This window comes from Poecilia latipinna, unplaced genomic scaffold (assembly GCF_001443285.1).
Source record: "Poecilia latipinna isolate Pla-1442-1.1 unplaced genomic scaffold, P_latipinna-1.0 Scaffold166, whole genome shotgun sequence".
NCBI classification, from domain to species: domain Eukaryota; kingdom Metazoa; phylum Chordata; class Actinopteri; order Cyprinodontiformes; family Poeciliidae; genus Poecilia; species Poecilia latipinna.
The window spans coordinates 19,259-46,066 of NW_015112782.1; the positions used below are offsets into that span (position 1 = coordinate 19,259).

General features: G+C 38.9%; 1 protein-coding gene across 2 annotated transcripts; it reads left to right on the plus strand.

Annotated features, from left to right (window-relative positions):
- LOC106945892 (uncharacterized) lies at positions 1-26,523 on the plus strand. Of its 2 annotated transcripts, XM_015029893.1 has the most exons (11): positions 1-302; positions 2,472-2,477; positions 6,091-6,146; positions 6,430-6,450; positions 6,528-6,803; positions 7,317-7,404; positions 8,172-8,398; positions 9,290-9,577; positions 12,094-12,272; positions 19,041-19,133; positions 21,865-26,523. In XM_015029893.1, coding segments are annotated over exons 2-11 (1,665 nt in total). In that variant the 5' UTR covers positions 1-302; positions 2,472-2,475; the 3' UTR covers positions 22,300-26,523. The 2 variants fall into 2 exon arrangements, with proteins under 2 accessions (XP_014885379.1, XP_014885380.1); XM_015029894.1 differs by lacking the exon at positions 2,472-2,477.
- The last annotated feature ends 285 nt before the right edge of the window (positions 26,524-26,808 follow it).

Genomic DNA, 26,808 nt, shown 5'->3' on the forward strand with positions numbered 1-26,808 from the left:
GGAACCCGGACAGTCAGTCTGCAGAAACCTGGATGGTGAACCGCAGAGCTTCTTCTTCATCTTATAGCTCCGACGATTCTGTCCGAACTTTCCCGACCGCGCCCGAGCTCGCAGCCCCCACACGCCCGACATCTACCGAAATCTTCGTCTTCATCCCGATCTTCCGCTCGGTTGAAGTGAGCTGTGTTCGGGTTGGGGGAGGTGGGGTGGACGACATTCATGAAATAAAGAAAAAAAAGGGTTTTCCATCATTCCTGAGCCCCTCCCAGCCCTCTGATCACCGGACCGAGGCTTTTATAAAGGTAATTACCATCATCTGTTTATGAATTCATATTCCAGCAGTAGATTTAGTCTCCAACAGGGAGGCGGTGGGTTAAATTCTGCAGCTTTTCTTGGCTGCTTTTGGAGTATTTGCTTGTGTTTAGCGGTGCCATATGGGGGATTCAGGGCGTGTAAACCAGCAGCAGCAACATTTCTGGGAATCTTCTCATAAGAAAAGATCACTTCATTCATGCGGAACTTTACATTTATATAGAAATAGACATAAATAAATAAATAAAATTGATACAGAAACCCAAGCAACGCTCACACAAAACCTCGTTAATTTCATTTAATTAGACAATTTTTCAGTTAAACTCATTTTAAATCTTCCATTTGGTTTTAAAGTGGTATAAATCCGTGTTTTTTCTCCACGTTTAGATGTTTCACGCATGTTTCCGGAGCTGCGGTGGGTTGCCATGTATGTTCGGGGTTTACCCATGCACCCTCCATGGGGGGTTTCTGGTCCACCCTGCTGGAAGCGGTTACGCAATGCACTACGGCACTCATTAAATCTGCTGACTAAGTTGCTTATTTGTCACGTCGAACCGTCATTTAGAGCTGAATGTGAGCGAAGATGGATGACTGACAGGTTTTACAACACCTCAGAGAGAAATAATGAACTAAAATGCGTGTTTTTGTTCGCAAATTGGGTAGAAATTACAGACCTTATTGATTCTATTGTGTGTAATCTGTTCTGGATGCTCTTGTTTTGGCTGATCTATGAAGCTGGATGTGCAAACCTTCAGCCAGCATGTGTCTCTTAGAAACTGAAAATCCGAGTAGGAGGCGGAGGTGGAGGAGAGAGAGCACGCTTCACCCCTGAACATTAAAATATGCAACCTTGCATTCTTCATTCATCCTCTCTTCCGCTCCCATTTCCTCCATCTTCCATCTCCAGTCCAGATGCTGGTCACGACACACCCTGAGCTGCAGCCGCCGCCGCTGCTGCTGGATCTGGATCTGTGCTTTACACTGAGAGCATGGGGATGAAGGAAAAACATGGAAATAGGGAACAATTGGCTGAAAAGTATTCAAATCCCTTGAACTTTTTCCACGTTTTGTTTCGTAAATTCACAAAATTGTGTTTATATTTAGTAAGAGAGAAAAATGCAAAGTAGGTCATAATTGTGAAGTTCAAGGAATGTGACGTTTGCTTCTATTTTTATTTTCAAAAATACAAAAAAATAAATAAAATTTTTAGCTCCACCTCAATCTACTACATTTATTTAATTGCCTTTCATATATATTTATTTTACCATCATAAACTGTAATTTTGTTGCTCTTACTTCTTTGGAACATAGGTCAAACCGATCAGATAGACAGTGAGACCAGTTTTTAATTCAGTTCAGGCCATGGATTCTCATTTGGACTTTGACTAGGACGTTCTAAAAGGTGACTATGTTTTGATCTCCAGCTGTATGTTTATGTCCTGTTGGAAGGTGAAGATCTCCTCCAGGATTGTCCATCTTTTCCTGTCCCTGCAAAAAAATAAAAATGGCAGGAACATTTGGCTTTCTGGAAATTTCTGGACTCTACTAAATCTTTGGGTAATGTCTGAAAGCAAATGGTTTTATTTAGATGCATCAGACTAAAAGAAGCTGAAGTTGATATGTAAAAAAAAGAAGAAAGTCTACCTTTCTTTGCTCCAGTATCACATAACATCCCAATAAAATCAATGATAAATTATGTATCTTTTTTAAGAAAATGAGGACATTTTTTCAGAGTCAACACATCCTCGCCTTTTTCATTGAAAACCGGACAAAGAAATGAATCAGAGAACCACTTCCTGACCCTCCTTGATGCTTTTGGAACAACAGCTAATAATTCTGCAAGACTGAAGCCAATCAGATTAGCTGCAACGATAGAAAGTGCTTAGTGTTAGGATAAAGCATGCCGGAGCGTGAGTGGCTGTAGAGGATATTTAATATTAGTGGAGCTTATCTGCGAACCCAGAAACATCACACAGAGTGTCCTCTGAAGGACTCAGGAGGATAATTAACCCCAAAGGAGGGATTTAGGAGAATAAAGCTCGGTTTGAGCAGCAAGATAAGGAATAAAGACAGAGAGGAGCAGAGAGCTGACGCTGAAACGGGAGGCGGAGGAGAGGCACTTGAACGCATCGTCCAGGAAGGACTGATGAGATCAGACAGAGAGATGTGACCTCAGCGGCTCTTTGGACCAGGAGGCCGCTGCCTGTCACACACACCTCTGATCAGGTCATGTAGTGACACACACTGCAAACTGTGACGTTGTATTTAATGGAAAAAGATGAGTGAATATAACTCAACTTTAGTCAAGGCTTCGCTAGTAATCAATTAAACTAAGCCCTGTGTATTTTTGGGTGCAAAGTGAATTACAGTGTTCACTTTAATAGAATAAATTATGTAAAATTGACTTTACATCATGTTATAATTTTATTCTCTCATGAAAATCATACCAGCAATGTTGCCTTCATTCTTTCATGCATGTTTGAGGAATCATTGAATCTCCATGGCAACCATACAGCTGTACAAAATGCCTGGGTGGACCGAGCGCAGCCACTCAACTCCTTCAGACTAGCCAGCAGCAATTAGCAAACACCTGGCAGAACTTAGAATATGCTGAGCTTGTTATAGGAGCTACTTCTCAGAGCAAAGCTGGTAAAAACGTTGTTAAAGGGTCAATAGAGGATCGGTGTGGTTATGACTTCCTGAAGGCGGAGTTTCAAAACGAGCAGGAGTTTCTTAAAGAGACAGAAGCCCAATTTCAAGGCGTTAAATATCAAAGTCACATTCCATTTTACTCATATTTGTTATATACAGAATTTTTTTATAACAGAATTTAATATAGTTACTTGATTGTGCTAAAATTAAAGGGGCACTATGCTACCCCTTTATTTTATTTTATTTTTTTTAATATTTGCACTAAATTCTTGATTTAAGTTGAGGGTCTGTGGAGACATTTTAAAAACGAAGTTCATTTGAGCTAGCGTGAAAGGGTATGTGACCTGGGGATTGGCTAGCAAGGTATCCCACAATGCACTGTGCCACCACCAGCAGCAGCAGCTGCAACAAATTAAACCACTTTTTTATTTGTCAGAAAAATTAGTTTTAAGGTGAAAATGTAGACTCCACAGCTGCTTCTATGCAGTCAGTTCATCAAGAATGAGCCTCTTTCACAGCTCTTATTAGCTATTTTTTACATTTATATCTGGATACATGAAACTGCATCATGAGTCAGTTGTATATTCATTTTCATTTTATTTTTCTGAAATAAAGTGAGCAAATTTTCACTGCTTTGTATATTATCTGATAAAGTTTGAGTGAAGAATAAAATAAAAAGCAGGAGCTGGGAAATGTTTCAATCAAGTAATTTTCTTTTTATATATTCAAGTTAAAATATGTTTTTTCAGAAAGCTTTGGGTTAATTTAAATATACAAAATGATTATGAGTTACAACATACACAGATTTATTGAAAATTGCACAAATGAATTCTACTTAAGCAGCTAATTTAATGAAAATGAAAACATTCTGAGGCAATGAGTTTGCATATATTTGTTAAGTAAAGGGAACTAATGAGGTTTTGCAGAGCAGCAGGATGACAGGAGAACAATGGCCGTGTTTAGACTCTGGGTTTCAGACGGAAATCAAACCTGCGGCTGAAGGAAGGCAGGTTAAAGCGTCCAGGAGCTTCGGTGGAAAGTGCTGCTCATCTGGCTGTAATTAAATCACAACCACTTGAACACACATCCATCTTTATTTTCCTGCATGCTGCCTTGTGCGGCCGCTCGCTGTGCCTCTTCCAGCTTTGTTTAAACCTCCTCTCTGACTTCCACTCAATACATGTCCAATTTGTACGTCTTTTCTTGCACATTTCCATAATCAGCGCTGACTTCTCATTTCCCCCTCAGACATACAGTTTTCTTTGTTAGAGATGTCAAACTTTTGATTCACATCCTTTCAAGCTCCCCAGCATGAATGCTCTTACAGGCAGTAAGGTAATGACTCCGTGGAGCATTAATGTAAAATGTATTCAACCTGCTTCACAGGGCGGCGATTAGAGAAATAAGCCAAGATTGCTGTGTTGCACCAAAGTGCTAAGAGGCTACTGAACAATATCAGCCTGTTCGTTCTGCAGAGACTCTTGAGAAAGCAGCTTTTACAGCTTTTCTGCTCTGAAAAATGCTTTTAAAAGACTTTTTCTTGACATTTCTGAACTCTCAAACCTTTGCCGTGTTTTTCAAACTTTTCAAAAAATATTCCACTCTACATTTACTTTTATTATAACATTAAAGTAAAACTCCCTTTTTTTCTTCCAGGAGAAATGGTAAAATAGGAGCTGAATAACTGATCATTATTTGGGGTCAATACTTATGGTTTTACCAGAGTGTGACCAAAATAACAGGGATGAAGCAGGAAGTTTAACTTCTTAAATGTAAAGCAAATGTTTGACAGAGTGAAACGTTGACTTGCATCCAGGAGGACCTGCTGGAATGATGAACTTAGTTGAAAATGTTAATATCCATTTGCAACATAAAGATGTAGATTTATTTGTTATGTTTTTATGACTGGCAGCACAATTACTGCTACAATCCCTGTAAAATAAATTATAATGTATTTTTGGTAAAATCCTGGTTTCCAGGAAATTCCTACAAATCCAGAATTTTCTGGTTCCGACTGAACCAGGGTTTATTTCTCTTGGGGCAAATGCCGGTTAAATTAATTTGTCTTAGAACAATACAAAGCAGGCAACGATGTTGGACATGAAGAAGCTGTCCTGCAGCTTTTAGATGGTTCAACACACCTTGATCAAAAGGTTAAATGGTCTCCAGGTTTACATAAAAACCTGGAGACCATTTACAGGAAGTGACTTACCTTCATCACACCTTTTTGAAACAGGTGTGATGAAGCAGAGAAACAACTAAAAGATGTGAGAAACAAACCGTGCAGGACTGGAGTTTGACTCCTTTTATCTAGAAAGGTCATTTTCTTTACTATTATATGTTCTTTTGCATTTTCTGTGATGGCCTTTATTTGCTAGATGAATTGTCTGTGTTGTAGCAGGATTGATGTGAAGTGAATGCAGTTCTCCTCACCTCCACCCTTTAGAAACTTTTAATCAGCTCAGCTCTAATAAAGTATTCTGAGTTATAGATTTTGTTGCCACCGGCTCTTGGCATCATCAGATGTTTGTTCAGGAAAATCATTTCATCCCATCCAGATTTTATTTCTCTTTTTGCATGAATAAAATAAGGCCATGAAAGAAATTTTAACATCAAACAAAGATAGCCTGAGTAAATATTGAAATAATTTTTGAAATGCAAACCAACCCAGCTCTACGTGAAAAGTCATTTTTCCCTAAACCTGTCTGTCACTTTTTGCCTGCTTTAGTTTGCAGAATAGTTTTAATTCAGTCATATTTGAAGGTTTTTAGATACGGCTTCTTTAAATACATCATTTTACAGCATTTCAAACAGACTAAGACCAGACTTTGACTAGGCCAATCTGTGTTATTCAAGTAATTTAGTTATTGTTGAGCTTAAAGTCACAAATTGATGACAGAAGGTTTTTCTTTAACTTTTTCTGTCCTTTTTCATGCAAATGTAAATATACGTTTCTGCTGCACAGAGCATTTTTAAATTGAACCAACTGATGCTCCAGTTGTTACATAAACTGATTAGTACGTCTCATGAAGCAGAGTTTGTGTTTTCTGAAGGTCTCGTTGGAGCCATACTGATGCTAAAGAAGTCTTTATTTGCTGTTAATTGTCTGCGTCTTTCTGTTTTGCAGGCAGTCCAAGATGAAAGCAGTCGTAGCGGCGGTACTTAGCGCCGTGTTCTGCACCGGTAAGCACAAACAGAATCAGGAGCCCAGTTCAGATAAATGAACGTTTGAAACCAACTTCCTTCAAAACCAAACTTAATGATTTACATTAGAAAAAAACTCACAGCTCATTTATGTTGCAATCTGTTTCATTTCCTCTTGTTTGCCTTGTTTCGTTATGAAACATTGTAATCAGCCTATTTTTAGACAACATTTACATTTCAAATGTTTTCATGTTTAATGTGGAAGTTGTTTGGTTTTCAGAACAAAGGAGTTGATTTTCTGTTTTCTGTCTTTCTCTTCCAGTTGTGTCAGCATCTTCCAGAGGTAACAATACTCGTTTGGATGATAATGTTTGAATAAAATAAACTTTTTGAAAGCTAACCGCTTCCTGTTTGCATCAGTCAAAGAGGAAAGGAGGACGGCCTTCTTCGGCGAGGACGTCCACATCGAAGTGCCGTCGTGGAGCGACCCGGAGGTCGTGTTCCGACCCAGAACCAACAGCTCCTACGAGGTTCCTCTGCTCCAGGCGGGCCGGGTGACGAACCCGAACAAGACCGAGCTCAACGCTCTGGGCCACCTGGTGCTGAAGGACGTGCAGGAGGAAGACAAGGGGCTGTACATCATCAGAAGCAGCAGAAATGTCAGCATTTCCAAAAACCTGGTCCTCAGCGTGAGGGGTAAGGACTGAAACTCTGCTGCTCCTCCAAAAACTGGACATTTTCTGCTAGTGTTTGACTCATTAAATACTAAATTATGAACCTATTCTTTGTGAAAAACCACCAGATTCAGTTGCTTCCAGGAATCAGCTCATGTCTGTGAAAAATGAAACTATTATTCAAGTTAATGATGTCGAAACTCTGCTGGAAGCTAATTTATCGCCTTCGATCCTCCTGTGAACTCAACAACATCCTGAAAATCCATTAAATGATTACAAAAAGAAAAGTTATGAATGGCTTAATTACCAACTGCATCAAGTAATTATCTAAAAAATAATCAACAGCTTTTTGTGTCTTTAAAGGAATGTAATCAAAACTGATTATGTGGCAAGGATTATTATTTAATCCCTGGAGATTTCTGGAAACATTTATTCCGTTATGAGTCGTTAGTCCAGCTGACTGTCAGCATAATATGAGTGATTTTCAGCTTTTCTCCACGTTTCTCTTTATCTTTAATCTTGTGTTGTCGGTCAGACTGCGTTTTGGAGCAGGTTGTAAAGTATGGAGAGACGTACATCATCCACCTGAACCAAATCGAAGGTCCGATCACGCTGGAGTTCAGGTACGCCAAGCAGAACTCATCTCTAACAAACATGGAGTCAAGTTGGGCCATTTTTACACATTTTCATCTAAACTGGAGGACTGCAGATCAAACCCTCTGAGTTTTGGACGCATCCGGCTCCAGCACACCTGGATCACAAGAACCTGGTTAGGAGCGGGCAATAAGAACTTTAAGTTTTATCACCATAGTTTTTGGTGCTATTGTGATAAAAGTGACAATCAGAAATATTAATTTCTAATTTGTTAGGTAACTGTAAGGCGGTGGCTGCATGATACGACAGTCAAATTCAAATTCTGCTCTTGAGAAACATGTTTATGTTTAATGAGCTTCTTTAAAACACCAGTCACATAAATAAGTGTAACTACACTTCACACAATAATTGCATTCAATCCTATTTTCAAATATATTGATAATTATTGATTCAACTTTACTGAACAAACAGTGGAGAAAATAGTAAAACGAAAAATAACAACATGGACATTTTTGGGGAGTTTTAGATATTATAAGTTTGAATTTATTGCATCAATAATACATCAAAATTGTGACAGTGATAAGAATGATAAATGACATAATAAATGGCCGCTCCTGGACCTGGTCATTAATGCATCATGAATATAACAGAACGGATCCACTTGAGGACTGGAGTTGCAATGCAGACCTCTGATCGAAGCCATTCAAATCTGGGTCACACAAATGTACAAATGTTTGCATTTTAAACTTCTTTGTTTTGGTTGAACATCCTCCTCTCTGTGGTTTGTGGTTTTTAGGCCCAGCCTGGTCAGAGTCAACCAGACGGTGGTCCCTCACACCTCGGAGCCGCCGTCGGTGATCCTCTACAACCAGAGCGCCGTGTTGGGGGACGACTACGCCGGGCGCCTCAGCGTGTCGGACAGGCAGGTGGTGCTGCACTCGGTCAGGATGACGGATGAAGGAAGCTTCACGGTTCTGGACCGGGACGGTCACACCAAGACGAGGACCTGCCTGAATGTCAGAGGTCAGGAAATCTGACACAGCCGAAGCTTTCAACGATAAAATCTGATCCTTCCTGTCCAAAAATGTCTGATATTTAAATGTTGACTTTTAAGAATCAAAGCCATGCTGCTTTGCAGATAACTTACTTTGAAAAGCAAATCATCAAATCAGGACATTTCTGCATATTTATAGGCTCCAAGTCACTGATTATCATCTTCCTGCTCATAAACTCATAATAATTAGAAGTATAGAGAAACTAATTTATCTGTAGGTATTAAAAACTATGCATCAGAAGAAAGTCATGAACGTGGAGAGAGAGAGAAAACAGCTGAGAGGACTGAGCTGGTGTTCCCAATGCTGACTGGTTACAGAATAACAGCAGGTTCAGAGGTTGAAAGGTCAACACAAACACAGCGCGTCTGTATGTAGGAAGAAAAGAGTTGAAGAATGACAGATTGTTAACTCGTATAGGAAATGTTTCCTGAAGGCAGAAAGAGGTAATTTATCCCACTGGATGCTGAGATGGTCAATCAATATCTGCACTGGAGCAACAGAAACAAGCAGAGACTTTATGTTTCCTTTTCTTCTAACTGGTGGTAAGAGTTCTCCTTTTTCCACCAGTTTTCAGCTTAAAACTAATGATGATGCCAAATGAGAAAATTACTAAATGTATACAAGTTTGAGGCATCTGATTTTATTTCTTTTTTGTCCTACGTGGCTAAACAACTAAACGAATTATGACCATATTATTTATTCATTCTGACTTACTGACCTCTCCATGAGGGAAACATTAAATTAGTGTGAATTGTTTTGCACCTATCATGATGTTTTCTGGTGAGCCCTCATCTCCACTGTGTCTGTAAATCAGATTATTTAAATCTCCATGTTCATATTTTCTCCTTTTCTCCTCCAGATCACCAGAGTTTCCTGCATTTTGCCTACGGAGAGAACCTGAAGATGAAACTCTTCCTGCACTTCTCCAACCTCAACGTGGTCTACAGGTCCAAACTGGACCACCAGGACCGGGTCATCGTGAACCAGGGGGTTCTGGTGGCGCCGCTGGACCCGCAGCTGGAGGGCCGGCTCACTGTGGACGGGTCGGAGCTCGTCATGAAGAAGATGCACCCGGCCGACACGGGGCTCTTCAAGGTCACCGACCTGGCTGGCTTTACTGTGGCTCACATTTACATAACCGTGGAAGGTAATAAAATCTCTTTAATGTTACATTTATTTAAATGTACAGATGATCTGAAAGATTTTATGTTCATGAACCTGACTGACTGCACTGAAAAAAACACAAACTACTACAAAGTCTTTTGGTCTGGTTTCTAATGCAAATATCTTAGCACACATGGAATAAGACAAAACTAATTTAGAAGGAACTTTAGCACAACATAGGAGCTTGTTTTATGTCAATAATTCCTTAATATTGATGAATAAGTAGTTACAAGTGAAGATATTTTCCCGTGTCTTGTTCCACTTGCAGATCCTACATCATGCTGAAAAGTGACTAAATTGTCTTATTTCAAGATATTTTTTACTAGAAACCAAACCAAAATATCTGTGTTTCTTCTGTGTTCAGATAAAACAATCAAAATGCTCTTTAATTCACGTTTTTGGTTTTACAATGAGGTTTTATTGAAAAGTGACACCTTTCACTTTATTTACATTTAATTTTTGCATTGTAATTATGGTTCAGAAACTATAGATGAGGATGAGCCATTAAAGTTTGTATGCTTCCAAAATTTCACTCAGAAACAGAGAAAAGTATAAATAAGTACTAAATTAAAATCCTGAGAAAATTAAAAGTTTTGTGAATCAGGATGATATTTCAGTGACATCCTGCATCTCTCCATAGCTTGACCCTCCTGACCTCTGGGTCCTGTTGTGGACTCCCTGGGTAGACGTTAGGTCGTCATGGAGACAGGAAGGTCTCCTGATTATACATGTCAGCTGTGACCCAGTCGCTGCAGGTCGGTTTGAGCGTCTGTGGACAGACTTTTGTCTCAACCGTTTGAGGAGCTGCTGTTTGTTTCCAGGCTCTATGGAAGCCCAGGCGTTCCATAAGGCGTTCTGCCGACTCTGTAATCCATCTGATTTTAGATGATAATCACAGCGGTGGGGTCATGTGACTTTTCAACACGTGCAGATTTATTACGTTTCCACCCTCCGTCTGGGTGTTTTCTTTCTTTTTGTCGGTAACTGGAACCCCGGTGAGTCACAGCGTCCTTCGTTTTTAGTTCCTCTGCCTTCAAGGACAACTCAGCCATAAATATGACAGATTACAATCCGGCTGCAGAGGTTATGCTGTATTGATTAAAAAGGAAAAAAGAACAAAACATTTGTCTCACATCTGCTATGTAACTTCTTGTCATTTCGTCCCTCCTGCCTTCGGGGAACCTTCTGTTTGCTTTTATATATATTTAGCAGAGCCATCTGTAAGCACATCTCCATCTGTGGCTCTGAGATGCTAACCGGCCGCTGCTGCTCCTCGTTAAAGGCCCTCGTAAATGCAAAAATCAATCTCGGAGCAGATGTAACTGAATCTGGGGTCTTACATTAAAATTCATCTCCACATGTGTCCCAGGTGACCTCTGGATCGGATGTCACCTTCCTGCTCTCCATGCAAATAGAATCAAATCTGATTCATGACCTCAGAACCACCTCAGTTCTCCTGAGGTGGTTCTGTTTGGTTTCATGATGTAGAAACCATCATGAAACCAAACGTCTTCTATTTGTTAGAAGACTAACAAATAGAAGACGTTAAAATTTAGCTGCTGCTTAGTGAAGTTAGATCAGTGGTGTCCAACATGTGGGTCGGGGGCCATTTGCAGCTCTTGGAATAATGTTTTGCGGTCCCAATAGTCTTTTGGCTGAATACAACTGAATACATCAAGGGTTTGTGAAGAAAGTCCTCATTGTTGTTGCTCAGAATAATAAGTGAAAAAGATTTTCTCAACCAATGAAGTGCAAAAAATTGGACCCTTTTTGTTTTATGATAATAGGTTTAATTTATTGCTGAACATCTTAAAAGAAAATAATTCACAATTACGTGTTTTTGCATTTTTTATAAAAGTAAAAACAAAATGTTTTACCCCTGAGCAGATCTGGGTAGAGTTCCCACAAATTGTACTCAACTAAGAGTAAAACTACTTCATCATATTTTTACTCAAATAAAAAGTATCCATCCAAGTAATTAAGAGTAAAAATGACGACTCAAGTCATAACTGAGTAACTGATCAAAACATTAATAATTTAAAAATACTACATAATCGGACGCACCAAATATGTGCAGAGATACACCAAATACAGAGACATTATGTGAATATTTAGGGATTTTAAGGACAAAAATGACAATAATTCATATTCATAACTTATTTCCAAAAAAAATTTTTCCAGATAAATTTATTTCAATATAAAACTTTAAGAAAAAGTTGCAAGTGTGTATCTATCTGGTGATTCTTTGGTTAAAACAAGGTTATTATGAACTTAGTCACTGAGGTAGAAACTTTTCTCGAGTAGAGATACTTCACAATAAAGTTACTCAAATAGGAGTAAAAAGTAAAGCGTAGTAAAAATACTCCTAAAGTAAATGTCTGGACACCTCTACTTTAGACTTTCAGAGATCAAATTCCTCTTGTGTTCATCTCTAATGTGAAGGATCCAGGCCTGTAGATGCAGAAGACTGATTGTTTCCTTCATCTCTCTCGTTTCCAGCCTATAAGATGGCTCCTCTGGCTGTTGCCATCCTGTCCATGCTGGGCCTGATCGCCTTCATGCTGCTGGTGTGCCTGCTCTCCTGCCTCTATAAAATACATAAAAGAAACGAGAAGAACAAGAAGCTGACGCTCATCGCCCAGCAGGCCGGCAAGACAGAAGGGGAAGCTTTCCGACAGGTAATTTTCTGCAGTTATGTCTATTTTTGCAACAGTTAAAGTGAGGAATGTTGGAGACAGAGAGCGGGTTCTGGTTCAGCTGGTTATCCAGACGGAGTGAGGTGCGTGATGGTTTGAGGGGATTAAAGGTAGAGGAAGGCTCTGCTCCTGCTGTGGGAGTCAAGATGGCCGGCTTCGTCTCCTGCAGAGCCGGTCCTGATGAGAGCCAAATTCAGCAGAACATAACGACTGAAGAGGAGCCAGGGAAGAGTTATCCTGCCTCCAGCCTCCTCGGCTCCTGCTGAACTCGACTGCAGAGGGGGAGAACGGCCTTGAAATCCCGCCCAGGCAGGTTCAGCGCTGGGAGATTGTTTTCCAGGCTGCAGTCTGAACACGGCTTACAGCCATCTGCCAAAGAGACATCCTGGTGGCTACACTCCCTCAATGTCTCTTCATAACGGAGAGATGGTGAAGATGGGAGTAAAGTGTGAGCAGTGAAGCCATTGTTGGGTTTTAGAGTGTGGACTGATGCAGACAAACAACAAACTGTTTGGACCTGAGTGGAGAGCAGGCCGGCGTTCTGTCGGTTTGAAAACTGGATGCTGTTATGATTATGTTTGGATTTTGATCACTTCTGAATTCTTTATTACTATCTAAAATGTTCTTTAATGAAAGATGCCATATAAGTTACTTTCTTTATGTTTTTTCCTGGCTAAACTAGCCTCACTGTGAGATTCTGTGCTTCCCTAAACTAAAGCGACTCTGTCTGCTCCAAGCTGTAGATATGATGCAGGTATGATACTGACTATTCATAAGTACCTCCCACAACCACACTTTAAAGAAATCAATCTATATTTTTAAGAGCCAGAAGGCAAGTGAAACCTCATATTTAATACTGAGTTATTGAGTTCTTATTATGAACTGCGTATATTTTTTTTCTTTATCCAGTTTCTGAGAAAATCAGCACATTTCTGCTCCGAGCTTCATGATTAGCTGACAAATTAACATGAATTTATTCATTTTTGACAAGAGTTCAACACCCACCAGGAAACATTTGATTTTTAGTTTGCTCAATTGTTCATGACTGATTGTAATTTTGTGCTGCTAATCAGCCTTCAGAGCAGGTGTTTATTCTTTAAATGACAACCTACGTACCACAAAAGAGGCTTTTTAAGGCCATTACCATGTTTTATGCTTCTTTAAATGTTAATCTTGAATAAAAACGAGTTATTATCTTTTCCTTTGTTGTCCTGCTTTATGCAGGCTGATTAACTGATTTGGTAATTTGAAGTTGATGCTGATTATTCACCGAAATAACATCTGAAATTCAAATAAATGGCTCACCTGTTAAAGAGCACCTAAACATCAGGAGCATAAATTAATCATTATTCTGAACAACGGCGGTATTATTCAAACACTATAGGCTTAATAAAAAACAGTGCAGCTGTTGAATAAAAATGAATAAATATTCAATATCTATAGAGATTAATCTTAAGAGTAAATCCATTTAAAATCTCAACACCAAAACTCAGCATTTTGACATAATTACCAATTAGTGGGAACTATTCTCCAAAGCTTTTTGTTTAATTTTGAGTGCCGTTTGAAGTTGATGTTCCCCTCATTCCTCAAGCAGTCTTCACAGCAAATGTTGCTTGAAAGTAATTGAATCTTCAGAGCAATTAAAAAGCCACTGCAGGCAGAAGAGTCTCATCGTAAACAACAGCAGCCGCAGAGACTGATTGCTTCGCAGGGGCGATTAGGTTATGCCAAGTGTTTGCAATAATGATATGCCACATTACAAGCTGAGATTATTTATGTCACACTTCAGGTCACAATTGTTCTGGGATCCAAGTTAATAACTGCTTCAGACTTTACGAACGAGAACCATGGCAGACATCTAACCACCAAAACCCAACAGAATTAAGCAGATTTAGTGACATCAGTGAAGGTGATTTGTTTCTGTTCCTGTTGTCACTTCCTCACAACTTTAGCTCCCTGTATTTGTTTTTTGATAGGAACAGCTGTGTGTGCTAATACAGTCTCATTTTATTTCTTATTGCAGCTGTTTTAACACAGTTTAAGTTACTTCATGCCCAACATATATTTCCGTTTTTATCCTATTTAAAAATAATGTTTTTACTAGCTATATGACATATTTCATTGTTTGCCTTTAACTTTGTTGTGTTGTTTTTTACTTTGCCGTCCTAATTTCTTATGCATAATATTTTAAATATGTAGAAAAGAAAATTACATGTTGGATTAAACTGTTTTATGGTTTGTTTAATGCATTTTGATTCCAAAAAGATGAATTTTTTTAAAGTTAATGTTGGTGCTAACACGTAGCTTACTGTGCACCAACTGGCTTGAAAGCTAAGATGGAGAACAATGCCACACACTTTTTTATAGTAGTGTGTGTGGGAAAACAAGGAGATTTTCTTATTGATGTCAGTAATCAGGCTAATTACTATTAGCAAAACAAGCTAATAGCTAAAGTTTTTAATATTTTCTGATTCAGACGTTATATTTACTGACCTCTATTAATATAATGACTAATGAGTTAGTTAGTGAGGTTCTAGTTACCAAAGTAGAAATAAACTGTTATAAACTGTATTTTATGTGCTTGAAAAGAACAAGAAGCTTGGCTGACATGTTTACACTGAAGTTCTAGTTAGACGAACCTCTGACTTTCTAAAACTTTTTTTTACTTGGAACTCTGAAATTACAGCTTCTTAGAATAAGAATCAGCTTTACATTAAAAATCTCTACATATGAATAAGAAATTTGACTTTAATGTCACTTTATTTTCAATGTAAAGACATGGAAAATAGAACTGGCCACTAACATACATAATCCATGCCAAATTTAGTTTTTTACATTAAACGTCCTTATACGATAAATCAAGGTTTTCTTTCTTTCCAGGTTGTCAAATATTTATCTGCAGCTTTAGCTTCAAAGTTCTCGGCTCTCAAACAAGATCTTAACTCTTCTTAAAGTAACTTTGTTGAAAGTTGTAGTTTTGCTTAAACTTTCACTTCTTTTCTGTGATTTGGCATTTTAAGCTGTTCTACTAAGAAGTAATTTAAGTTCTTCAGCTAACTGACGTTTCACCTTCAGCCATCTTTTCTGCTTCTTCAGCAGATTTTGTCGAGTTCATTCAGCTCAGAAAATGTAATTTCTCTGGTGTCACAGTTGTTTACGTCCCGTTTCCAAAGTTTCCCCTGCACTTTGTGCGTTCAGCTGTCAAATCTTGCATTTTTTGTGTGCAAATATTTTAAACTCAGCAGTGACTCATGTGATTTTCTTCCAGGCATCATAGTTTATGAAAGTAGTAATTTGAAAACTTACCTTTAGTTTACTCCCCACATGCTCTCTCTGCTTGTGTAACTTGTGTGTCTTCAGTGAATGTTTAAAGTTTATTAATCTGACACGATGAATTTGCTGATATTATCTTTAGAAAAGAGGCTTTCTTGCACTCGGATGGATGTTTCTGATTTCCAGGCTAATGTTGTTGCATATTCATTACCTTCCTGCTCTGACATTAAGGAGCTTCAAACGGTGCCTCTTCTTGGTGAGAGATTTGTGTTGTGGCCTCCTCTGGTTTCCTCTCCTCCTCCTTCGTTTTGATATTCAGAGTCGTGCTGCTTTTGTGCCAAACAAGTTCCTTAAACCAACTTTTTTTCTATGACAAACTTTCTGGTGGCTGTCCCAGAAATGTGAGTGTTCAGTATCTTTGAGCCTGTTTGCGATAAAATAAAGCCATTAAAGATATTGAGCACTTAATGATTCCTGCAGAGCCTAGAGAAACTGCAGCCATCAGTCGTAACGATGGAGCAGATGTTGATTGAAGACCTAATTTGACAAAAAGTCAATGAATTACGTGAAGCAGATCTGGCACTGAGTCTTGAAACAAAGCGTCTCTGTTATCCTGATGGACTCGTCAGGATTCATGCGGCCATCAGCGGCATCAGCAGCTGCACACGTAACCAGCAGTGAGGGGCAGAAAACAAAGTTAGAAATCAATATGAAATAAATTATTTAATGAGGAGTTTATGCATCGCTGTTTTAATGGGTGAAGACATGCGGAGAATTCGATTCGCTTCTTTAGAATAACGTAGCTGCTTCTCTAAAGACCTGTGGTTTAGTGGAGCCGATTAGGAAAAAATATGGCTGAATATTATTAATCTGATGAAAGAATTGTTCTAAACAGAAGAATTTTGTTTTTAGTAGGAATAAAATCGTGAAAAATCAATCATGGTAGTTATTACATCACCTCTCTGGACCATTTTTAGTTGTGAAAAAAGTCTATATTTCTTTTAAACAGAATCCATTGATGTGCTTCATTCGTGGCTTTTCCACTGTGAATGTTCAACTTTAAAAGAAAACATAGAACAATCCCACCTTTGTCTTGATTTTGATGAGAAAGTATTAGAGCCACCAGCAGATTTTTTCATTTATAACACAGACAACATGTCTTCATACAAGTGAAATAATCTGCTAGAGATTTATTAGTCCAATGGATGGCAGGTTTGATGGTTAGAAAAACAAGAACCAGGTCTGACGGCAAGGCGGAAAACTAAACAAGCTATCGATTTGTTCAGATTCAACTTTAGTTTCAACAGGTTTTTTTTATTTTATCAGGGATTTATTTGTCAGTCAGCAGATTAATGAGTTTAATTTAAAATCATTTTGAAGGTTTTAGCTCATGTAGCATTGAGGGGAAATTAGAAAGCAAAACAGGTTTTAAAAAAGAAACACAGAAATGAATGTCGGCATCAGTGCAGCAGAAGGTAAACGTGTTAAAAGGTTTCACCTCTAAATGAAATGAAGACCAGCAGGAAACGGGTCAAATTCAACCCAGAGTCAAGGATCGACGAATTTAATGGGAGTTTCTATATTTTTACTGTTTTGTTTGGAAAAAATGAAGCTTTTCATATTTGAATGCAGTTTCTGACCTGCTATCCGGACCAGAAGGTGCTGGTAATACTCCATAAAGCCTCGTCCAACTTTTCTAAGCAAATTTATCTCTTTTCCAACCATTAAAGTCAAATATATTTATACATCCACAGACTGTGAAAATATCAGGAAGTATAGTTTAAACTGTTAAATTATTTTTCACACCCGTCTCTTATTAAGCATCAGAAGAATATTTAACTTTTTCTTTCCCTCACTGCTCAATCAAAAGCCAACAATCTGCAGTTTTTCAGAAACAGTTACAGTAACCAATAAGCTCCAATAATCATCTGGTTTTGCACACATTTCTATCCGCAGTGTGTTGTAAAAAGATAAATCATGATGTAAATGTGTGAGTATAAGCTCTGATTTAAGCTTGTTGTTGTTTTAACAGGGGAAACTGTTTGTGCTGTTTGTTCTTTGGTGTGTTTGTCTGTTAATATTGTATTAAATGTTAAGAAGTATAAAAGTAAAATCTGCAGCTTTAAAGGTTTTATAAAAACTTCCTCGTTGTTAGTGAATAGCATGTCAGGATTTTTTAACTTGTTTTAAACCAACTTTTGTGCATTTGACCTCAACTTGGGTTTCTGTTGTTGGAGAAACTCAGTTTCTGGCTTATTGTTTAAAATCTGATGCAACAAAACACTGAGCAAGAGAATAAATTCACACAAAAGCAGAATTATTCTCACTGCTAATTTTGAAATCATTGTTGAGGCCACAAATCTTTAAGTTTGGTTGTTTTGAACCAATATGTCACATTTTTTTAACCCTTGTGTGTGTGAGGACTGAGGCAAATGATACAAGTTTTACGTGTCGGTTGGACCCCATTTGGAAACACAAGGGTTAAAGTCTGTCCTTGTTTTTACCTCCAAATTCAACCAAAAACATTTTACAGCTTTGAAGCTTCAAATCTGTATTAATTTAGATTATTTTAGCTTCATTCATGTCCTAAAGCAGGCGTGTCCAACTGTGTTCAACTCTTAAATGCATCAGTTCTCCAACACACCTGAATAAAACGGCTCCATTCCCTCATCGGCAGTCTGGAGACGGGCAGTAAAGTGACATGAAAACCAAAAACTAATCAGATGGAGCAGCTGTGGCCAGAAGAACAGCTGAGGGAGGAGAATAATTAAAGCAGAAGCTGAGATCAGACTGGGAGGAAGTGGAACCAGAAGAGACAAAGACAAACAGGATCTATGAAGCTGAACATGAAGGAATGAACTGATGTAACTGGAAAAGAGGGAAAACGATCAGATTGATTAACATTATGATCACAACACAAACTAAAACCAAAACCCAAACATCATGGATGTGACAAATGTTTCCTGATTGGTTCAGGTTTTAAACGTTAAAGCTGCAGGTTTTTCAGTTTTTATTGTCTTTGTGCAGTCGGTGTGTTTGTTTGTGAATTCTTGTGATCTGTGTGTGTGTTCAGTGTGTGTGTGTGTTCTGTGTGTGTGTTCAGTGTGTGTGTGTGATCTGTGTGTGTGTTCAGTGTGTGTGTGTTCAGTGTGTGTGTTCAGTGTGTGTGTGTGATCTGTGTGTGTGTTCAGTGTGTGTGTGTGTTCAGTGTGTGTGTGTGTGTTCAGTGTGTGTGTGTTCAATGTGTGTGTGTTCAGTGTGATCTGTGTGTGTGTTCAGTGTGATCTGTGTGTGTTCAGTGTGATCTGTGTGTGTTCAGTGTGTGTGTGTGTACAGTGTGTGTGTGTTCAGTGTGTTCAGTGTGGTCTGTATGATCCTCATGTTTCCTGACAGTTTTGATGACTAGCCTCTGATCTGAAGCTCATTTTCTCGCTGCAGCTTCGATCCTCACGCTGTGTGAATGTGTGTTTTCTGCAGGTGGTCCATGAGGCTTACAGCAGGTTCACTGAAGAGTCTCTGATGACGTCGGTGTGTGATAAACCCTCAGAGACCACCGAGGTCACCATCAAGGTAAAACCTGTGGTAGAAGCTGATAAAAACTCTTTAAACTGACAATAAATGCTGACAAACATGATCTGAGGTTTCATATTTTACTCTTTTATGTGTTCTACTTCCTACATCGATTAGGTTTTGTTCTTGGATCATTTCTGACATTTTCTTCTGTAAAACTTTATTTTCTTCTCTGTTCTCCTCCCAGTTCTTTTTTCCTGCAGACGTCTCTGTAGACGTTTTTATTTAGTGTATTTTCTGTTGTTGTTCCATCATAGTTCCTTTTGGATGATGTTTTTATAGTGTTTGAGTTTCCTGAAGTATTCCTGGTTTTGTGTCTGACGTCTATGTAATTGTTTAATAAGAACCTTTTTCCTAATTGGTTTCCTCTGATGAGTGTTGCAGACTAATTCCTCATCTCCACTGCAACATGATAATAATCCGTTTTAATCTTTCTAACTGACGTAAAACGAGAAAACTTTGATTCAATTTCAGACAGTGAGAAAAAAAGGTGTATGTTTTTTTTTATTTGGTTCTTTTTTAAGTTGGACATCAAAACAAAAATGTTTTGAACTTAAAATGTGTGAAAGTTTCAGTTTTAACAAACCATTTTGAACAACTTGACCAAGTTTAATCAGCAATAAAACATTCAGCTGTGTTTTTATGGGACTGTTGGTCCTTCAGGTTTATTACGCCGAATTTATGAGTAATTATATTTGGATCTGTAAACACAATAAACAAAAATGGATCCTGAATTGCATTTTTTTTTTAACGTAAGACATTAAAAATAGGCAGAAAATGTGGCTGTTAGTGTTTCTGTGTTGCAGGATGAGGCGATCTGCTTATAAACTGCTGTTTTGTGCATCATCACATTAATGTGCTGCAGGTTTTGTTTGAGCTGATCTTTAAGTTTAACAACGTGAGAACAATCCTGAACGGTCGGTTAAAAGCAGCTAATGGTCCAAACTGAACATACGTGTAAATCTAACCATCTGTGACATGAAGGCAGTAAAACTGGAGCCGTGTGTGATGATAATGGTTTCACCAAATATTAAAGAAATGAACATTAAAAAACAATCTCTATTCTGTCTTCATAACTTTGTCACGCTGAAGCTGTAGAAAAGGCAAATACTCTGTAAAAACATGGAAAAAGAGAAATGACCTCCGTTTAATTATAACTAGAATAAAAGAGCTCAATTTAAAAAACAAATGACATAAAAGGTTGAGCAAATCTAGCAATAATTAGTATAAATAATATGCCAAAGTAAAAATATTCTCCTTATTAAGATGAATTAATGATTATAATGAGAAACCGGCTGCTGCTGATCTGTTTCCTGAGTTTCTCAGAAATGTTTCCTCCTGAAATATATCAATTAAAATCCACTAATAAATGCAGAACCATCATGAATCATCCCTGGGATTAGTCAGCAGAAACCACCTGCAATAAAATGCCACCAAAGTGCCGAGCGTAATTAAAAAGCAATCAACCTTAGTCGCTGCTCTCAGCAGTGAAGTGGATTAAAGTTTAAAGCAAAGACCTTTTGTCAGGATGAACGAGGAGCAGCGAGCGCCGGCGGTCGAGGTTCAGGGAGCGTCTCCACTCGGATGATTGGAGTCACGCCGCTCCGGCTTTGGGGATCAGGTTGAAACTGTCGCTTCTTTTCCAAATTCTGGTTCAGTTATTAATCAGAAATCTGCTTTATGCTGCAAACTATTTACATTTACATGCAGCAGGTCAGACAGGAAACGGGCACAGAATGTTTTCATGCTGATTCAGGATGAGATGCTCATTTTTCTTTGCTAAACTATAAACTGTATGACTCCATTCTCTGACCTTATGACCAGATTTGATAAAAAAAATGTTGCTTGAATTTTGACTTTTGACTTATAAACTTTTTTAAAGTTTGCGATAATCCCTCCAAAACACTTACTTTGTACTTCAGACTCTTGAAACTAATTTGATGCTATAATTGGGATTATTGTCCATTTGGTGAACATATTTCTGCATTAGCATCACATTTCTGGCTAATTTCTTCAGATATCACTGCAGTATTTTAGCATAATATTGTTTCCTTATCATTCTATCCATATTGAGAAATGCACCAGTCCTCTCTGCAGTAAAACACCCACAGCATGATGCTGCCACCCTTGTACTTCACAGTTAGGCTTCCATGTTTCTCCCTCCTTCTCTCCAACGATGCTCATTATCAGAACAGTTTTTAACATATGATTAATGTTCTGTTTTATGTTTCATATTTTGCTCGATGTGCTTAGGTGCTCTGCTTGCAGTAGCATACAAATAAAATGTATTATTATTATTATTATCATTATTATTATGAAAAGTTCTTAAAATTTGATCTCTCAACGCCTTCATGTCTCTCCAGAAGTGAAGGTTTTTGACTTTGAGTCCATTTTCAAACTATCATCTATTTTTATGTTGTTTTTGGAGAAATGGCTTCTTCTTCTTCTCTGCATGTCAGTTCAGGACTTGTTTCACTTTGGGTAAAAACACTGGATATTTACTGATGCTATAAATTAACTTACCAGAAGTCATAAAGCCATGGCAACGTCATCCAGGTTCTGATAAATTGTATAAAAACACTTTGCTCTTCATGTGTCTAAACATCTCAGTTTGAAGGAAATTAATTCTAATAATTTCTTCAACATTATTCTGATATTTCATTAAACATTTTAATCATTTCTGACCTAAACCACATCCTCTTCTCTCTCTCTATTTGTTTTTCCCCTGTAGGGTCTGGAGGTGTCCAAACCAGGCCGGTACCAGACTCTCCCCTCTGACAACTTCCTGGAAATGAGCGACTCTGGAGTCGAGTTCAGCCACTCTGGACTCCCGCTGGACAGCGACACCGAGGCGGTGATGACCTACGCCTCCCACAAGCCCCTCCTGAACGCCGCGTCCCCTCCAGCCGTGACGGACGCCGTCATGATGTCCGACAGCCTGGAAGCCACGGAGGCCCTGGATGGAGGCCTGAGCGCCGTCCGAACCCCGGACTCCATCCTGAGCGCCAGCCCCGCCTCCAACCCGCGCTCGGCCTCGGCCGCCACGCCTGACGGCAGCCTGCAGGGGGCCGCGTCCCCGGCGACGGCCTCCAGGGGCACCGCGGGGTCCGACTCAGCCAAGACAGAGGGCGGGGCGGAGGGAGAAGAAGACGGTCAGAAGGAGTAATCAGGAAGTGTTTCTGGAACCTTTTATCATCCGAACACGGACAGATCCTTCGTCCCAACATCTGAAACATCACAGATAAAACAGGACGGATGTAGATGTGCTGGATGCACAACAGAGTTTAATTCACTCTGGCTACAACCTCACTGTCTATCAACAGAACATCCAGTGCACAAAATGCATGCAGTTCCGGAAAACACAAAAGAAGATATCTTAGATCAGACGTAGACGTTAGAGTAGACTACATGCATGCTTTAGCAAATGAAATGCACTTAAATCATATCAAATCAGCTGAATTCCTGTCAAACCGGTTCAATAATGAGAAAATGACAAACGTTTGAGGGTAGTGACAGACAGGCGGCGTGTTTCAGACAGCCTTTGAGCTGCAGCGCGTTTCCTCTGACGCCACGCTCTCAGAAAATCACAGCGATGAGTGCGTTTCAATCCGCTCTGTTATTAGCAGCACAAGCATGTCAGAAAACATCCCCACATCTCAGATGAAGCTGCTTGTTTCACCGGGATGAGCTACTCGAGGTGTTATGTCTCCAAAACAACAACAACAAAAACATCCTGCAAGATGAAACCGGTTCAAGTAGACGCAGCAGCAACACCTCTCTGAAACTGCTGCTGCTTGTTTCAAATATTAGGTGTCAGATCTGCAACATTTGAAGGATTTGTCAGAGGAAACCTGTCAAAACGTTCCACTTTATCTCACTCAGCAGTCAAAAGTCTCTGTTTTTGTTTGCTGCTTCTAGTTATTGTTCACTTGGTTCCAGGAAGGGAAAAAATTCAGGGGGAAACTGACTGAGTGGCATTTGTGTGACTTTCAGAGCAGCTCTTGAGAGCATAATTGGATTCCAGGTTTCTTTGCAGACAGACCAATTCGTGGACGCCATGGAGCGCGGACCGGTGATAAAAGAGCTGAAAGAGATGGGAAAAGGGTACGATTCAGGGAACAGATGAATGACATCCATGATTCAAAGCCTATTTTCATCTCAGCCCAGAATCCACCTCACAGAGCTCTCATTATTGGAGCCCAGTTGTTTGGCAGAATGGAGTAACTGGAAAGATAAAGTTGGATCAGGGCGTGATAACGACGCAGCCTTTCGCTTCAGCAACATGAGCGGCTGGCTGTCAGAGAGGGTTGTGTGTGCAGGAGAGAGGCGGCGGAGTTTCATTCAGTTCAGCCCAGATCATCAAACACTGGAGAGAGACAAGAGTCTGAGTGGCAAACCTTCAGTTGACGGTAAAGTTATTAATGAATAACAATGATAAACATCAATCCTGGTTCTGCTCCAGGATGTAACTGATGTAAAACACAATAGAAAACTTTCCTTAAAAGTAAACAGCAGTAAACTTTAGAATTTATATAGAATTTACAGTAGATGCTGATTTATATATGCTTCACAAGAAAACCTGTTCAGTGAAAAATATTTTTAATAAAATGTTCCAACTTGTGGTAGAAAAATGAGTTAAAACAAAGATTTGTCAAATGTGCTAAAAAAAACACCTTTTCACCTCGGACGTCTCTGTTAAAGCTAATTTAGAAGGACAATTAGGCTAAAAAAGTACAAATTTCAATAATTTTCTTAACAAGTAAAGACGAGGACATGTGGAGCTGAAATAGTCATAGAAGGACATATGGAATAAAGTTAGCTTTAAGTCTAAAATTTAACTCCAAATGTTTGTTTCTGTCCAACTTTGATCACAAAATCCAAAATGGCTGCCAGCAACACAAAACCTTATACTCCAATAACTCAGTGGACTCCTTTCTGTTCGGGGTTCTTTATGGATTCACCTTTTGTGAGGATTTTGCTCCAATTTATTTACAGAAAATTTGCCCATTTACAGATATTTTTGTAGCGCATGTTTAAAATATTTGGAAAAAAAAGTGCAGCTTGGGAAGCTGAAATATGAAATGCTGTTTACTCTGCTGGTTGGCATTTCCAAAGCAGCCAATCCGGGAGCGCCATTCAGTTTCCTTGGTGTTGATTGGTTGAACTCCTAAGAGTGGAGATTATGAAGAATGTAAACATTTCTGTGGTAGTAGAACCAAGATCATTTTAAATATTAATGCATCCTAAAGTATGTTTGGTGTTTGAATTATTAAAATAGGAACTTTTAAATGTTTTTAGAGAGTCTTATGTATTTGTGGATTTCGACTATTTGATGGTGGTTGTGGTCAGTTGGCTCTTGTCCGTAAAAAAAAAAAACGGTTTATAAGATTTAAATACAAAAACATACATTTACATTTGCATGCATTGCTAGTAGTACTTAGTAATATCACTGAGCTCAACTGTTATCATTTGTAATTGGAGCCTGACTGAGTTTGGTGTGATGCCGTTCCCAGATCTAATGGTTTGTTTTAATGGCACCTTCTGCTTTAAAATCTGATTTCCAGATTAAATAGTTAAAGATCCATGACTGTTTCAATAAGGCTGCCATGCAAGTAAAGCTCAGTCATAACTAAACTAATCAATAGCTTCCTGGCCATTTTGGCGTTTTGTAAATCATTATCAAGTAGCACACAGTGTACAGCTGTTGTGTAGCTGGATGTGACGTCACTCCCAGATTTTCTGGTACGTTTCAGGTTTGACTGAAAGCCAGAACTTCTGCCTTCCAAGTTAGATCAAATTCAATATGGCTGCCGTATAAAGAGCAGTGTTAGCTGTAGCATTAAGCGGTTAAGCATTTCTGACAGTTTGTATCTGAATGAATTGGTGCATCTTTCTTAGTTTGGTGTTCAAACATGAAAAGATGCAAAGATTTGGGTTGTTTTGGTTTGTATTGCTCATAGTGATGCTCCTCTCACTGACCACAACAATTAGCAATTCCCTCTGGTTCTTTACTTGTAACTAGGACATTATAAGCTTGGAAGAAATGGAGTCGGACCCAAATCAACATCTGAGGAAAATGGAAAGCAGCCCAAGCTCTCACAGGCCTAACAACTGTGTTTGACTAATTAGTTTCCCTTTCTTGCTGTAGAAAAAGCTAATTCAGGTCACAGAAAACTAATTTCCACCTCTGAATGTGAGCAGGGCATGAAACTCGCCGCTGTACTTCCTCTCCTCCACACGTCCAGCCTCTGAGCTCCTCTGCTTTTAGGGAAGCTTCATCTCAGCATCCGTCACATCTGCTGACACACACAGGCCGCAACAAGACCTTTGGGTCCCAACAGTTTCATTTATTCAGCAGCGTTGCTGTTACCATTGACATCTGTTAGCAGTATGGCTACCTCAAGCTGTCACTGACCTGATGTCAGCCTGGACAGGCTGCAGGATTCACCCAAAGCAGCAAAACAGGCACCAAAGTCTTAATATCAGAAGAGAAAAGCACAAATTCAGCATTTGATTCTTTTTAGATATGAATAAGTTTCACATTTTTACTGATGAGGGTAAAAAACATGAAGCAGCTATTGTAAATATAGTTCAGTGATCTGCAAAAAATGACTAGTTCCCTTCTTCTTCTTCAGGAAAATTCATTTGAATCGTTCAGCATTGTATGTAAAACGACTTGCATATTCAACTCAGATGGGAAAATGATCCATTTGATGGGAGTTTTATGAGGAAATGCTTAAAACTCACAGGAGGGCGACTGAAAGCTCCAGAAATGGACTCTGTAGATCTGTAAATATCAGCTGGATGTAAATGAGCTATGATGCATCAATTTGGTGGACTAATAACAGGATAACCACTGAATATTTAATATAATCTAATGCAATATTAATGATAAAGGCACTGAAGCATCATGAACGCTCTCCTCCTGCAAGAAAACCCAGACGTAGCACATCAGTACACCAGTCTACTGTTAGTCGTCTGTTTTCACTGCTGTAAATATGAAGATCTGTGATCTGCATGTGGATAATCTTAGAATACTCACGTTTCTTACTACGAGGCTTATGCAAGATTTTTTACCGCATTGATCCTTGAATCACAGTAGGTAGGAAACTTTGCCTTCAGCTGGGAAGTCTGTGGTGTTTACATGCTGGAATCTGGTTGAAATCCTTTCATCAAGTCGGCCTCAGCAGGAGGCGATCCGTCTGCGGCTGCAGGCCGTATTGACACATCGCAGGTGCTGATGGTTTGAGCCAGAACCGCTCAGGCTCTGCCTCAAACGCAAAACCTGACAAACAAAACCGGGAAGCTGCAGCACGAATCCAGTGTTTGGGGAAAATAACAATTTACAGCATCTGCATCAGTTGGGGATTTTACCTCAAAATGTAAATTAGATAAAGTAAGATAGATTTATAGGATCGCATCTGTTTTAGAAGATAATATCTTCTTTAACTTGGTTCTGTTATTGTAAGAAAAGAGTTGATCTTGTCATGTTAACACAAAAATTACAACACCCAGGATTATGTTTCCTCATATTTGGAGATGAGTTATGTCTCTAGTCTACACTTCCTTATTTTATTATTATTTTTTTTTACCATCAAATTCTGGACAAATGAATCCAATAAACCACAATTAGTTTCATACCCCCAAAATTTATCATAAAATTATGTCCCACTTT